Source organism: Rhincodon typus, chromosome 39, assembly GCF_021869965.1.
Source record: "Rhincodon typus isolate 14 chromosome 39, sRhiTyp1.1, whole genome shotgun sequence".
NCBI lineage: Eukaryota > Metazoa > Chordata > Chondrichthyes > Orectolobiformes > Rhincodontidae > Rhincodon > Rhincodon typus.
Window position 1 is genome coordinate 14,097,815 of NC_063370.1, and position 16,241 is coordinate 14,114,055.

The following is a 16,241-nucleotide window of genomic DNA, read 5'->3' on the forward strand; positions in this document are numbered from 1 at the left end:
TGTCCAAACTGCAATTTCATTTTCAGGCATAGATGAAAATTTCATCGTTTTCTGTTGGTTTTGTTTCACAAAAAGCTCTTTTGGGACGTACAACCACATTCTCAAAACAGCCAGGGTTTGTTTCACTGAGGTTCTGCAAAAGCTGTATCCTTAAACTGCGACCAGAAACTAAGAGTGCTCTGATCCTGTGACTCCCTGAGCTGATCTCCAATAATCTCACCAAGGCTGAGGGCTTTCCTCAGCCCCAGGACTTGGAACTAACTATGGGTTTACTTTCTGGTTGGGAATAGTGTCTTCGGAAACGGACGGAAGAGCACATGATCCAGTTGGAGTCGATAAATATACGTTACAGGCGGCTGGCCAGGGAACAGGGCATCAGATTGGCCAGCAAGCTGAAAGGAACGGTGCATGATGGGAACCAGAGGTGGGATAACCTCCAGAGAAGAGTTGGCATCATCTGCAAAAGGCTAAAGGTATTTGACTGCTCCCTGTTAAACCCCCTGGAGGTGGTTTGGCTGCTTCCGCTGTCTGTCCCTGCAGAGATAAAAGTTCAGAGGAGATCTAATTGAGGTTTTCAAAATCATGAGTGGGCTGGACAGGGTAGGTAGAGAGAAACTGTTACCACTTGTAAAAGAAACAAGAATGAGAGGGGCACAGATAAAAGTGATGTGCCAATCAGGTAAAGGTGATGTGAGAAAGAACTTTAACTCTCAGTGAGTAGTTAAAATGGACTGGAATGCACTGCCTGGAAATGTGGGAGGAGGCAGGTTCAATCAAGATATTCAAGGGTATTGGATTTGTTTTTGAACTGGGATAGTAATGGTGTGTGGGAATATGAAGAGGGTGAAGGCAGAGATTAGGACTAGGTAATAAAGGTGGTATAGGTACAATGGGCTGAATGGCCTTCTGCACTGTAACAGTGATTGTCATAGCATGGGATGTTGACATCACTGGTAGGGCTCATGTTTATTGTCCATCTCTAATTGCGCATTGAGAAGGTGGTGGTGAGCTGCCTCCTTGAACCACTGCAGTCCATGTGCTGTAGGTTGACCCACAATGCTGTCAGGGAGGGAGTACAGGGAACAGGGATATAGTTCCAAGTCAGGAATGATGTGTGGCTTGGAGTTGGACATGCAGTTAATAACATGAGGGAACGTTGACACCAACAGTCAGGAAGGATGGAATCACTTGTACTGGAGAGCTCCATTACACAGAGATTAGCATTCTGTATGTCAATAAGAGTTTCAGACAATGGTCGCCCCAGACCAGGCAGAGAGCTAGAGGCAGCATGTGGAGACCAGGAAGGAGTCAGGGAGCCATCTCTCAGCAGGACAGAACACAAACCCAAGTCCCCGAATTTGTGACAGCCTAGCCCATGTCAACAAAGGGGCAGCAAGGTCAGACTGAGCCCAGAACCCAGCCCGCAACAGCACAGACACTCTCTCTGCAGGGGTGGTGAGACTTTAACACCACTTCATTGACCGGAAAGCATTACGTGGAATTTCCAAGGCAATGGAAGGCGCGATAAAAATTGAGTTGTTTTTTTAAATCCATGTCCTCAGTGACATGCTTGTCCTGGTGGCAATGCTCTGACAGTGCAAATTCTGTGGCTGTTTTTATGTTGCTTGGTATTTCTGACTTTGATCCACATGGGATTCTAAGTTCTGCTCTGGGTGACGTTTTCCCGCTCACCCATACTTCGTGTGCTTCTCAGTAATTATTAGATGCGTGCCCTCGCTTTCAAATCCAGGATTCCCCCCCCCCCCCCCCCCCCCCCACCAAGAAGATGACCATTCATTCCTGCCTGTCCTACCCCTCTATGGGGGCAATCTGAAAGGAATTCCATTGCCCGGAAATCTCCCATCACAGGGCAGAGCGGGAAAGGCCTGGGGAGAGTTGGTGACCAAATGGTAATGTTGCTGGATTGTAACCCAAAGGCCTGGCCTGGAGCTCAGGGGATCCAGGTTCAAATCCCGCCATGGCATCGGTACATATTAAATTCTGTGTATAAATCTAGTATTGAGAGCTGGTCCTAGTGATGGTGACTCTGACAGCTATCAACCATCATCAGGAACAACCCACCTGGTTTGCTGATGTCCTTTTAGGGAGTGAAATCTGCTGTCCTTACCCGGTCTGGCCTACACGTGACTCCAGACCACACGGCGATGTGGCTAATTCCTCCACTGCCCTCTGGAATGGTCAAGCAAGCCACTCAGTTCAAGAGCAATTAGGAATGGGCACTAAATGCTGGCCTTGTCAGCGAGGTCCAGTAAGAAAGAGGAGGGAAAATTCTCTGAAAAGCCTTTGTTACATCTTAGTTTACATTCTAAGCTCTGGAGTCTCTTGTTGCTCGCCCCTACCTCATTACTGCAGCCTCCTGCCTATGAGACCCTCTGGAACATTCTCCCGAGTGTTGACTGTGGTTCCTGTGGTTTACTATATAATGGGGCCTTGGACTGGGCAGCACAGACTGTAACTGTGGCCTAGCTTTTGCCTTGTTTCAACTCGCACCATTTTACTACATGCCATTGACCATGTAGGATGTAAGAGCCCAAAAGGCCATTCAGCCCATCGAGTTTGCTCTGCCGTTCAATGAGATGATGAGCAAATGATACCTCCAACTCAGTCATACTTCAGGGCCCTTGCATGCTCTCTACATTAACCTGATAGATCCATTAAAGAAATTACTCCCCCAAATAAACCAAATGGAGCCAAATTAAGTAGATGTCAGCCCCTCAAAGGGGCACTGTAAATAATGAAAATCGCAAAAGGAAGGTTACAGATTTAAATTAAAATGTGGTTATTGGGACTGACGATGCACTACAGCCCCTGATGGTCTCTTTTTGTACCACTTTAAATATTCCAAACTAAAATGTGATGGCCCCTTTTCAAAGGGAATAAAGTTCAAATCCCAAATGCAACTTACAATTCTTAAATTCAAACTTGTCCCTGGAGAGGGATCGTGAACTTGCTGTGCCCACTGGTCTTGGCAGTCTTTCTTTATTAAGTACTCTAGCAACTTAATTAAACAATAATTCTCCTGTCTCTTACTATTCATGTGGATGTCTAATTATATTGTTCTGTTGTGAAGGCCTCGAAAGCAGCATCACTGGGTGAGCTGATCTGCCTGATAGCAGACTCCCTAAGCAATTGCTCTAACCCTCAGCAGGACACTCCCAGGTCGATGACGAAGATGTTTCAGGGATGTTCTCAAAGCATCTGGAGAGGTCAAGGGTCCCTGTCAACATGCAGGTGACTCTGGCTGTCCATATGTAGAGACAAGTGCCAGAGAGCGCACAGACCACTGAAACATGGGTAGCAAAGTCGACGAGTTACATTCTCCTCACCAGGTACCTGTCCACCAGCCTGAGGGAGTGCCCAAGGAGGGACGGAGGTTGTTGGCGTGTGTCTGTAACGTTCAGTCATGTTCGGTCAGGGCCTGATGAACAACTGTGTCTTGTCCGCAGTATTTTGTAACCCAGAGGGAAGAGCTTGAGGCCGAGAGGGAGAACCTGTGGCTGCAGCTAATGCAGTTGGACATCCGGTGCTCCGAGCTGGAATATTTCTCCCAGGAAGAGGCAGCGGAAAAGCTCGATTCACTGCAGGTATTGGGAGTGTGGGCCAGTGATGGTGGGAGGGGCTTGTGTCTGTCTGAAGGAGGTGTTCACATTGAGGCAACAAGTTCAACGTTCCACAGATTCACAACCCTTTGAGGGAAGTACTTCCTCCTCCTCCCTGTTTTTAAATCCGCCACTCCTTATCCTAAAATTATAACCTCTTGTTCAAGATTTCCCCTTTAGCATCTTATATACTTCAATTATGGGCAGCATGGTGGCTCAGTGATTAACACTGCTGCCTCACAGCTCCAGGGACCCAGATTCAATTCCATCCTTGGGTGACTGTCTGTGTGGAGTCTGCACATGCTGATTTTGATCTGATTTATTGGTGTCACATGTACCTAAGTACAGTGAAAAGTTTTGTTTTACGTGCAGTGCAAAGGAGATCATAACATATAAGGATATAAGATCATAGGGTGCTTAGACACAGCGAGGAATTCAAGGTTTTGGCTTCCTTCACAGGAGGTGCACAAAGCAGACATTAGATTTGAAGTTAGAGTGTCCATTCAGCAGTCTAATAATGGCGGGGAAAGAAGCTGTTCTTGAACTTGTTGGTGCGTGTGTTCAGGCTTCTGTGTCTTCTGCCTGACAGAAGAGGTTGTAGGAGAGCATTACCGGGGTGGGAGAGCTCTTTGATGATGTTGGCAGCCTTTCTGCGGCACTAAGGCATAAATGGAGTCCACGGATTGGAGATCGGCTTCCGTAATGGACTGGACTGTGGCCACAACTTTCTGTAGTTACTTACGGTCCTGGGCAGAGCAGTTGCCATACCAAATAATGATGCATCCTGATAGAATGATGGCGTCTCCTGACAGTGCAGCAGCTCCTCAGCGCTGCACTGGGAGTGTCTGTGCTCAAGCCCCAGATTGGGATGTGAACCCAGAACCTTGTGGCTCAGAGGTGAGTGTGTTACCTACTGAGCCACAGCTGATGCTCAGAACTCTGGAGCTAATATCCCTGTCCTCTCGCAGAATTCCACACTCCGTGCTTCCTTGCGGATGATGCTGAGAGTTTGGAACAACTGGATACAGGAAGTAACTTCTGTTATAAATTTCCGTGTGGAAATGGATTGATTTTGTGGGGTGAACCGCTGTGTCCTGGGCAGGGTGAGGGGTGGTATAACCAGCTCCGCATTTACCTCCTTTGTCTTCTTGCCTCATGCAGCAAAAAACTGGCAGCATCACCGAGGGAATCAATGCCCTGCTGAGGGTGGCAAGAACCCTGCTGCAGAAATGTGAGCCCCAAGACGGGGTGACAATCGAAGCCGAGGTTCAGGATCTCCTCCGGTTCCAGCAGGAAGTGTTTGGACAAGTGGATCGGCTCCATAGGAGATGCCACAACATTGGCCGGGTGAGGCCTGGGATCCACTGGAGCTGGAATTTGATGGACTGTCAATCCCAAATGTTCATTCATGTGGCGTGGGCATCACTGACAAGACACTGTCACCCTTCCCTAATTGTTCTTGCATGTCTCGAAGGGCCATTTCTAAGACCATAAGATACAGGAGCAGAATTAGGCCATTCAACCATACCTGATGTATTTCTCAACCCCATTCTCCTACCTTCTCCCCATAACCCTCCGTCCCCTTACTAATGAAGAACCTCCCTCTCTCTCTCTCTCTCTCTGACTTAAAGACACTCAATGACTTGGCCTCCATAGTCTTCCATGGCAATGAGTTCCATAGATTCACTCCTCTGGCTAAAGAAATTTGTCTTCATCTTAGTTCTAAAGGGTCACCCTTCATTCTGAGGCTCTGCCCTCGGATCCTAGTCTGTCCTTCTAGTGGAAATATCTTCTCCACGTCCAATCTATCCAAGCCTCTCAGTACTCTAAGTTTCAAACAGGTCCCCCTCATCCTTCGAAACTCTGAGTACAGACTCCGAGTCCTCAGCTGCTCCTCGGTTGACAAGCTCTTTATCCCTGGGATCATTCTTGTAAACCTCCTTTACCGACCGCACCCTTCAAGGCCAGCACATCCTTCCTTAGATACAGAGCCAAAAACTATTCTCAATATTCCAAATGTGGTCTGACCAGAGTCTTATACAGCCTCAGCAGTACATCCCTGCTCTTGTATTCTAGCCCTCTTGAAATGAATGTGAACATTGCATTTGCCTTCCTAAATACTAACTGAAGCTGCATGTTAACCTTTAGAGAGTCTGGAACTAGGACTCCCAAGTCCCTTTGTGCTTCAGATTTCCAAAGATTTACTCTGTTTAGAAAATAGTCTATGCCTCTTCTTCCTACCGAGTGCATAACCTCACACTTTTTTCCCATATTGTATTCCATCTGCCACTTCTTTGCTCGCTCTCCCAGCCTGTCCAAGTCCTTCCGCAGCCTCCCTGCTTCCTCAACACCACCTGCCCCTGCACCTATCTTTGCGTCATCTGCAAACTTAGCAACAATGTCCTCAGTTCCTTCGTCCATGTCGTTAATATATAACGTGAATAGTTGTGGTCCCAACTGCAGAACTCTACTAGTCACCAGCTACCATCCTGAAAAAAGATTCCTTTATCCCCACTCCCTACCTGCTGCCAATCAGCCAATCCCCTATCCATGCCAGTACCTTGCCCCTAACACCATGAGCTCTGATCTCTGATCGCTGTGTGGCACCTTGTCAGTGGCCTTCTGGAAATCTAAATAGATCACGTCCACTGACTTTCCTTTGTCTAATTTGTTTGTTACCTCCTCCGAGAATTCTAACAGATTTGTCAGAATTCAGAGAGCAGTTATGATTCTGTCTTATCACTATGGGCCTGGAGTCGTGCGTAGGCCAGGTAAGGATGGCAGATTTTGTTCCCATTAGTGACCCAGGTGGGTTTTTACAACAATTGATGAATTTCAGATGACCATTAAACAAGACTAGCTTTTAGTTTCCGATTATTAATTGAATTTAAATTCCACCAGCCGTCCTGGTGGGATTTGAACCCATGTGCTTGGATTACTGGTCCGGTAACCTTACCATGACACCACTGTCTCTACACTTTTTAATGTTGAGTCTGGAAGGCTGTGAAGTGCCTCATTGAAGGGTAGGATTATATCCAGTATGCCTACCTCAAGCTTTGTTAGGGGCAGTGCAGGAGACTGAGGTCAAAGACCAGAGTGGACGTGAAATTAAAGGGATGAATGACTGGAATCTCTAGTCGTGTGTGGACAAAGAGGAGAGGTGTCCCCCAGAGTGCTCATCCCAGTGATGTTTCAGGTTCCTGAGGGAGAGTTGACTGCATGGTGAGCAGGGGTAGGAGGTATCGAGAACGGAAAGGGCGAGTTCCGAGTGTGGAAATTTGCATCTACCTGCTGATCTTTGCGACGTCATCCCAAAGTGCAGTGGTTGTTTTCACACGCACCCTGACAACACATTAAGTATTGGGGTGACTCGAGTGCTTTTTAATGCCTGCCCCAACTTCACTCCCTCAGCTACTGACTGCAGCCCTCTGCATGGCAACACGCTCTGAGATGAAGCCTTACAATCATGTTCGGTCCTGATTTCAGCCATTGATCCCATTTGTACAGTCACTAAGACTGTCGTCTATCCCCACCTCCAGAGCACGTTGCCATTCCTGCTGCTGAATCCCCTCTGAGCTGCTCACCATCCCCACTTGGAGAAATATATTGCCGTTCCTTCAGTGTCGCCGGGTCAAAGTCCTGGAATTCCCTCCCTAACCCTCCCTAATAGCATTGTGAGTCAACCCGCAGCAGCTCAAGAAAGCAGCTCACCACCAACTGCTCAAGGGGCAATTAGGGACAGGATAAATTCTAGACCAGCCAGCGATGCTCACGTCCCACAAGTGAGGATTTTTTTTTTAAAAAAACTTCCCTCTTTGATGCCTCTGTCACCTCCAACTATTCCAATTCCTTCTCGCTGGTCTCCCAGCTTCATAAACTTCAGATCCTCAAAAACTCTGCCCCATTTTGCCAGTGCTCACTGACCTATATCAGCTAAGGTTTTCTTCTTGTTTTCAAAGCCCTCCATTGTCTCACTCCTCTCTGCCTCTGTCTGCTCCACGACCCTTCGAGATCCGTGTTCCTCTCATTACAACCTCTTGTGCTCCCCGAACTCTCCCTTCAGCTGTCGGGGCCTTAAGCTTTGGAATTTCCTTCCTAAAGTTCTGGGCCTCTCTACCTTGCTTTCCACTTTAAAGTTGCTCCTTAAACCCTACCTTTGACCAATAAGCTGTCCTAATGTGACCTTGCGTCACAATGTTCAATTTTGTTTCATGACTTTACTCTGGTGTAGGCACTATGTAAATGCACATTGTTGAAGTTTAGTTTCTGGGCCACTGTCCACAAACTGATCTGCCCTTTCTCCATATTCCAGACATCTGACAGACTGGAATCCCTCAGTGGAGGGGGCCTTGGGTCTGAGAGCTGCTGTGACAGGATCCTGGAGGTCGGACAATGCTGGCAGCAATTGTTGCAGCATCTACTGTCTGAGGGGGTTCCCATCGACCAGCCCCCTGGCCATTCGAACCCGAGCAGCGTGGACTCTTTACCCCTGGAGTGGGACTCGTCTGTAGACATTGGAGACTTGAGCACACTAGAGGGCAGTGTTTCCCTTTGTAGCTCAGAGCTCGGTATGTGATCATCGTTACTGGAGAGTGTCTTCATTTTTTAAAAAAATTTAACCTACTTTTCTAATCAACCTGTTGGGAGATCTTATTGCACACCTCTGGAGCAGGTGGGACTTGAACCTGGGCCTCCTGGTTCCAGGGTTAGGGACACTACCATTGCTCCACAAGAAGATCCCCTTAGTCTAGTGATAAATACCATTTGGCCAAGAGAGTCTTAATAGGACTGAGGGAGAAGTGTACGTGTCTCACAGGTCCTTGTGGCATTGGGGTAGTGCATTGATCAGCAGAAACGTCCCAGTGATGTAGATGTATAGCTCTACCTTTCACATCCTTATAAACACTTGGCCTTTTGACCCCACTTCCCCATTCAATTTCCCATGATGTGGAGGTGCCTGTGTTGGACTGGGGTGGACAAAGTCATAAGTTGCACAACACCAGGTTACAGTCCAACAGGTTTATCTGAAATCACAAGCTTTCGAAACGCTGCCCCCTTGACTTCACCTGACATAGGAGCAGGTAAATCTGTTGGACTATAACCTGGTGTTGATGCGACTTCTGACTTGGTCTATTCAATCAGATCATGGCTGATCTGATTTTAACCTCATTGCTACATTCCTACACATCCCCCGATAATATTTCATCCCCTTGGTCATCAAGAATCTATCTCCCTCTGAAATATTTAGATTCTGCATCGACTATTTTGTGAGGACGGGAATTCCAAAGACTGTTTCCTCATTTCTGTCCCCTTGTTTTTTTAAACAATGTCCCCAAAGCTTGTGAAATGTTGGAACATGAAATGTGGCATCTGGTTTGCGCACAGCAAGACTTCATAAAGTGTACAGTGAACCATTAAGGGATAGTGGGAAATGGTGATCTAAAGGTCATATCACTGGCTGAATAATCCAGAAGTTCAGGCTAACACACTGGAGGTGAGAGTTCAAATCCCATCACAGCAATGTGGGCAAATCTTAACTACCTCTGAAATGACCAAGCAAAGCCATTCAGTTTGAGGGCAATTAGGGATTGTCCACAATACCACATCCCAAGTTAAGACTGATTTGTTTTCAGTTATGTTGGTTGATGGGTAAATATGGCCTGGAAGTTGGAGAGGAGGTTCTGCACTAGTCTGCAGTAAAATGGATACATCCCGAGTTACAGCCAGTGCTACACAAGCTGTGCTCTCTCTCGCTCATTTTTAAAAAAATGAGTCAGGAGTTTCAGCTTTGTTCCTGAGCTTAGACAATACGTTCCAGTGCGATACTAAGGGAGTTCTACACTGTCAGAGGTGCCACTTTCAAATTGGAACAAGACCTTTATCTGCCATCTCAGTTGATTGTAAAAGCCCCCCACCCATTGTGTTATTGGAAATAGAGCAGAACTGCTTTGCTCTATGCCCCGGCCATAGGATTAATCCTGGTTCAATGAATAGAATCATAGAGGTATGCAGCATGGAAACAGGCCCAACTCATCCACGTTGACCACGTTTCCTAAACTGAACTAGTCCCACTTACCTGTATTTGACCCATATCCCTCTAAACCTTTCCTATCCATGTATTTGTCCAAATGTCTTTTAAATGTTGTAATTGTACCCACCTCTAAATAAGACACAAAGGGCATATTTTTAACACAGTGGTTCGTGTATGGAATGAACTTCCAGAGGAAGTGGTGGATGCGGCTACAGTTACTACATCCAAAAATCTTTTAAATAAGTACACAAGTAAGAAATGTTTGGAGAGATATGGGCCAAGCGCTGGCATTAAAGACTAGCTTAGTTTGGGATTATGGTCGGCATGGACCGGTTGGACCAAAGAGTCTGTTTTTGTGCTGTATGACTCCACTCCACACTGGGGTTGGACCCTGTCTCACCCTTGTGGTCTGTTTCCCCTCTGTAAGTCACTGGTTAAGGTGAACAGACTATTCTTGAGCAAGCGGATGTCTTTTATACATTCGGAGGTATCTGAGTGGGATAGGCGATATGAGGTGTTGCTGTGGTTGGTTGGACAGGGACAGCTGAACAGATTCGGCTCTGTGAGTACGATGAGGGCCTCTCTCTTCAGGAAGTTTCAGTGCCTTGTGTTAGTGGACGAATGGTTGCTGGAGACTGAGAGATCCTGTGCAATGTGTCTTCTGTTTCAGACCAACCCGGTGGCCCAGATGCCTTTGCCAGTCCATGGGGCTGTAGGAGAAGCCGGCAGATCCACGGCAGACAGATATATGACTCCAGCACGACACAACTGGTGAGAACAATGCGGTGGAGCTTGGCTCCAAGTTGGCAGGGTTGTTTTACCATTTATGTGAAGGCAAATCTCCAAAGCCAAGAGATTTTCTCCCTGTTTGCTGAGTTTAAGGTGATGAATTCAATCTGTAGAGGGGGGAAACTCCTCATTAATGTTTGTGTCTACCCATCAGAGTAAGGAGTTTGGAGAGAGACCTTCAGAGATGGATGTTGGCTGCACAGAGACCCTGGCTTGTCCTGACCTTGTTTAGCAAGGACCATGGTCATTCAAAACCTGTCATTTGATAGACTGGGTTTCTCATGAGCTTGATGGTGGTTTCTTGTGTTTCTTGATCGAAAGGTTGCAATATAGAGGTGAGGCACCCTAGGCAAATGTCCGAGGCGCTTTAGGCAAAAACTTGGCAGATAGAATATAGAGAAATGGTGAGGCAATGCACTTTGGCAGGAAGACTACAGGATCTGAATATTAAATAAATGGGGGTGAAAAAAAGACTGCAGAAAGCTACAGAGGATTTTGGGGGAGGTGATGGCCGAGTCGTATTATCGCCAGACTATTAATCCAAAGAGAATGTTCTGGGGACCTCGGTTTGAACCCCATCATGGCAGAAGGTGGAATCTGAATTCCATAAAAATCTGGAATTTAGAGGTTGGCCATGAAACTGTTGCCAGAAAAGAACAATCTGGTTCACTAATGTCCTTTAGGGAAGGAAATCTGGTCTGGACTACATGTGACTCCAGACCCACAGCAATATGGTTGACTCTTAACTGCCCTCTGGGCAATTAGGGATAGTCAATAAATACTGGCCTGGCCAGAGATGCCCACATCCCGTGAATTCTATTGGTACACAAACTGTTGTCTGTTTACAAAATGTGGACTATCCAGTGAAATTGAAGTGGATCTGTTGTGGCGAGTTGATTCTGAAAGTGATCGTTGTGATGATTCCAGAGCCACAGTGACAGAAATGATTTGCCAAAGGCAAAGAATTTGAAGAGTTTTCAAGACGGTTTAATGTTTAGTTGAAGTGTCATTGATTAATCTATCCAATGTACATGTCGCTCTGTTTTCTAATTTGAATTACTTTTTTTGGTCTTATTACACCACCAACGCCAACATTGGTGCTGTAATCCGTACATGAGTTGATGCCCATTTTTGGGAAAAGCATGTCCTGGGTTCAAAGGCTGACTTTGTACCCCTTGATTTACAATACTTGGGCAAGTTTCCATGTTGTTGGGTGAAGGCCAATGTTGCAACAATACAGGGGAGGTGTGGCTCAGAACTTGGCTAATTCTAGAGGATGAGTTCACTGCTATATCTTGGGTATTGGCTTGAGCCCGTGTTATATCCAGGAGGGAATAGAATTGGCTGAAAATCGGCACCTGAGATGGTGGGAGAAGCTCAGGTGGGTTACCTACTCGACACTTCTGGCTGGATGTAGTTGCAAAGCTTTCAGCCTTGTATTTTACTAATGTCTGAACAGGAGTAGGATATTCAACCTGTCAGGCCTTACTCTGCTATGCCATGAGATCGTGGCTGATCGTCTACCTTAATGCCACTTTGTTTGATTAATTGAAGTGAAATTCTCCAGTTGCTGCGCAGGATTTGAATGTGTCTCTGGATCATTTGTCCTTGCTTTGAGGTGAATAATCCAATAACATCACCAGTGCACTGTCTGATGATGGGTCTCTGTGTGTGTGTGTTTGGCTACTGCTCTCTCTCGCACTTGCTCTCACTCTACCTCCTAGCTGTGTCTCTCTCTCTCTCGCTCTCCCCCGACCCCTTCCTTCCCTAGCTGTCTGTCTCTCTCTTTCCCCCCCCTTCCTAGCTGTCTCTCTCTCTCTCTTCCCCCCGCTCCCACAGCTGTCTCTGTCTCTCTCTACACTCACCCCCCTTCCACCCTTCCCCCCCACCCCCAGCTGTCTGTGTCTGTCTCTCTCTAGCTCTCTCTCTCCAACTCCAAACCGCTCCACCCCCTCCACTCCCAGCTGCACCCCACTGCCTTTCCCTCTGGCTGTGCTGCTCACTGTGTTCACTGTTGTTGCTGTTCCCCCCAGATTGATGTGGGCTGTCAGTGTGACTCTGAAGTTAACGTGGTATCAGGTGACCATGGTCCTCTGTTTGACACCCAGTTGCAAGTCAGAGACAGACTCTCCTGGGGTAAGGGAATGCTCTTCTGTCTCTCTCTCTCTCCCTATCCACTGCAGTCAACTGAACACCAAACACCAGGCACAGGGGAACTGGTGGCTGGGTTAGAAGGAGAAGGTCCAGAGGTTGTGGGTTTGGACGGGGGCTCGGGGGCAGGAGGACAAGGATGAGAGTGACGTCATGCTGAGAATGGGAGAGTTTGGGTGCGTGGAGGGAGCCCTGAGGGTACTGGTGGGATAATCTGGAGGTTTGAGGTAGGATCTGGTGACGGGAGTGGGGAGTGTAGGGAGTAAGGCAAGGGATAGATTTGTTTGAGGATCTTTAGGTGAAGTTCCAGGGAGGAGAGTCTCTGGTGGAGGGGTAGTGTCTGCCTGAAATAATGTGATTTATGGGGTTTTAAAAGCATTGTCAAAATTCCAACTGCTTATACTTTCGGCCCTTTGTTTGTCACAACATTCCTGCAGTTCCTGATTTGATACAAACATGTACGCCATTCCACTTAGCCATTGCTGTCCCTCCCTGGCCATTGGCCCAGTTTAACACCGTCTTCCACTTGGCTCCATGAACTGCAGACTTGAAAGAATGTGGCGGAGAACTGTCTCACTTGCCCACTGCCAGGTTTGGACAAATGCCCCCTGACGCTGCCCCATTGTGTCTTTCTCAGCTCCTAAATAGAAATGACTGTTTGATCCCACTCTCCTTCCTCACTGCAGGAAGAGGCCATTCGGCCCATTGAGTCTGCACTGACGCTCCGAAGAGCATCCCACCCAGACATATACGTGGATACTTAAGGCGCAATTTAGCAAGGCCAATTTGGGAGGAAACCAGAGCACCCGGAGGAAACCCACGCAGACACAGGGAGAACATAGGAACTCCACACAGATAGACGCCTGAGGCTGGAATCGAACCCGGGTCCCTGGTGCTGTGAGGCAGCAGCAATAACCACTGAGCCACCGTGCTGCCCATATCCCTTTCCGCATACTATGTAATCTGTTCCCACTGTCATTTCAGTCAGTATACCTCACTTCAGTGTCTTTTAAAGAAAGAAAAATCACAAAGCTTGTGATTTCAAATAAACCTGTTGGACTATAACCTGGTGCTGTGTGATTTCAAACTTAAAAAAGAGGTGACCAAGAATATATATGAGGGCACAGCAGTAGACATTGTCTACATGGGATTTAGCAAAGCCTTCAACAAGGTTCCAAGTTGTAGTCTGGTTAGTAAGGGTAGATCACATGGGATCCAGGGAGAGCTAGCCAATTGGATACAAAATTGGCTTGACAGGAGGAGACAGGGCAGTGGTAGGGGGTTGTTCGTCAGACTAGAGACCTGTGACTACCGATGTGCCGCAAGGATTGGTGCTGGGTCCACTAATCATAGAATCCCTACATTGTGGAAACAGGCCCTTCGGCCCAACAAGTCCACACTGACGCTCACAGGATCCCACCCAGACCCATCCCCCTATAACCCACCTAATCTACATATCCCTGAACACTATGGGCAATTTCCCATGGCCAATCCACCTAGATTGCACATCTTTGGACTGTGGGAGGAAACCCACATTGACACAGGGAGAACATGCAAACTCCACACAGGCAGTCACCTGAGGGTGGAATCAAACTGTGAGGCAGTAGTGCTAACTATCAAGCCACTTAAACGAGAATTGTACCCCGAGACCAACAAGCCATCAGCTGACCCTGCCCCCCACTCCGTACATGGAAACAGACCATTCAGCCCATTGAGTCCACACAACCCTCTAAACAGCATCCTACCCAGACCTGTCCCCTACACAGGGATAGACCTCCGGCTCTGCATTTCCCATGGCTAATTCAGCTAGCCTGCACATCCCTGGATACTATGGGCAATTTAGCATGGCCAATCTACCTAACCTGCACATCTTTGGACTGTAAGAGGCAACTCTCACAGACACGGGGATAACATGCAAACTCCACACAGACAGTCTGCTGAGGCTGGAATTGAACCTGGCCCCTGGCGATGTGAGGCAGCAGTGCTAACCACTGGGCCACAATGCTGCCCTAATTTTTAGAACCTGAATACCATCTTCTATGTGCTTTACCCTTCCCCACACCCCATCATTTAAATAAATAATTTGGATGAGAATATAGGAGGCATGGTCAGTAAATTTATGAATGACGACAAAATGGTGGTATAGTGGACACAATAGGGTTATCTAAGAGTACAACTGGGCCAGTGGGCTGAGGAATGGCAGATGGAGTTCAATTTAGATAACTGCAAGGTGTTGCATTTTCGTAAGGCAAAACAGGCCAGGACTAACCCAGTTACTGGTAGGGCCTGGGGAGTATTGTCAGAAAGACCCAGGGGTGCAGATACATAAATCCTTGAAAGTGGCGTCACGGTAGACAGAGTGGGGGAAAAAGGCATTTGGCACACTTGCCTTCATTGGTCAGAGCATTGAATATAGGCATTGGGACGTTATATTAGATCTGTACAAGATATTGGTAAGGCCACGTTTGGAGCTGCGTACAATTCTGGTCACCCTGCTAATAGGAAGCATGTTATTAAACTGGAAAGTGTGCAAAAAAGATTTACAAGGATGTTACCAATACTGGAGGTTTGATTATAAGAAGAGGCTGAATAGGCTGGGGGGAAAAAAAGACGAAAGAACTGCGGATGCTGTAAATCGGGAACAAAAACAAAGTTGCTGGAAAAACCAGCAGGCCTGTCAGCATGTGTGAAGGAAAAAACAGAGTTAATGTTTCGGGTCTGGTGACCCTTCCTCAGTACACATAGGCTGGGACATTTTTTTCCTGGAGTATAGAAGGCTGAGAGGTTTATAAAACCATGAGGGGCATGGATAAGATGAATAGCCAAGGTCTTTTCCCCAGGGTAAGAGAGTCCAAAACTAGATGGCATAGGTTTAAGGTGAGAGGGGAAAGATTTAAAAGGGTCCTGAGGGGCAACTTTTTCACGCAGAGGGTGATGCATGTATGGAATGGACTGCCAGATGAAATGGTAGAAGCAGGTATAATTACAACAATTAAAAGATCTAACAGCAGGTGTATGGATAGGAAAGGTTTAGAGGGATATGGGCCAAACACATGCAAGTGGGACTTGTTCAGTTTAGGAAACAGGGTTGACATCCCTTCTTAAGGCTTCTTAAACCCCTTTAGTGTACTCTTTAATTGTCACCATCCCTTTTTAAATTTGATTCTCACGATCTTCCTCAACAGTTGTACTGAGGACTATGGGAACGATGAGACAAACAAATTTTGGGAATTGCAGGTAGAGACATGGGAATGAAGCAGAGGCCAAAACAGTTGGCTAATGCCAGTGGATTACAGCGTTCTCATCTATATCTCCAGATGTTGCTGATGCTGTTGGAAAGCCACTCGCAGGGAAGCTGAGGAAGAGCAACGGACTCTGGATGTGGGAACATTTGGACCAGGAAGCAACGAGAGCCTGGGCAGGACAAGGCCATTCAGACTGGCTCCAAGGTCAGAATGTGGGCCCCAGGACAAGGGCCAGATATGTGAAGCAGTGGCTGCAAAGGCTGGAGGTCAGTGAGGTTCAAAATTCCATTTACTAACCAATATTTTCATCATCACTGGGGTACTGGTGCCCCCCCTCCCCACACCCACACACACACATTCTCACTGGGGTACGGGCTCCTACACACACACACCCACACCCAGGGT

The 16,241-nt window shown here is 47.2% G+C and overlaps 1 protein-coding gene across 2 annotated transcripts in view; it reads left to right on the forward strand.

Moving 5' to 3' along the window:
* Nucleotides 1-16,241, forward strand: part of LOC109937649 (nesprin-2-like) — a 25,720-nt gene that overhangs the window by 2,175 nt on the left and 7,304 nt on the right. Inside the window, exons 3-9 of one of the 2 annotated variants that reach the window (XM_048618322.1) lie at nucleotides 291-473; nucleotides 3,468-3,605; nucleotides 4,782-4,967; nucleotides 7,933-8,188; nucleotides 10,322-10,422; nucleotides 12,474-12,576; nucleotides 15,909-16,102. In XM_048618322.1, the coding sequence (XP_048474279.1) occupies nucleotides 291-473; nucleotides 3,468-3,605; nucleotides 4,782-4,967; nucleotides 7,933-8,188; nucleotides 10,322-10,422; nucleotides 12,474-12,576; nucleotides 15,909-16,102 (1,161 nt within the window). The remainder of the gene's footprint in view (nucleotides 1-290; nucleotides 474-3,467; nucleotides 3,606-4,781; nucleotides 4,968-7,932; nucleotides 8,189-10,321; nucleotides 10,423-12,473; nucleotides 12,577-15,908; nucleotides 16,103-16,241) is intronic. The other variant, XM_048618323.1, reaches the window with a different exon arrangement.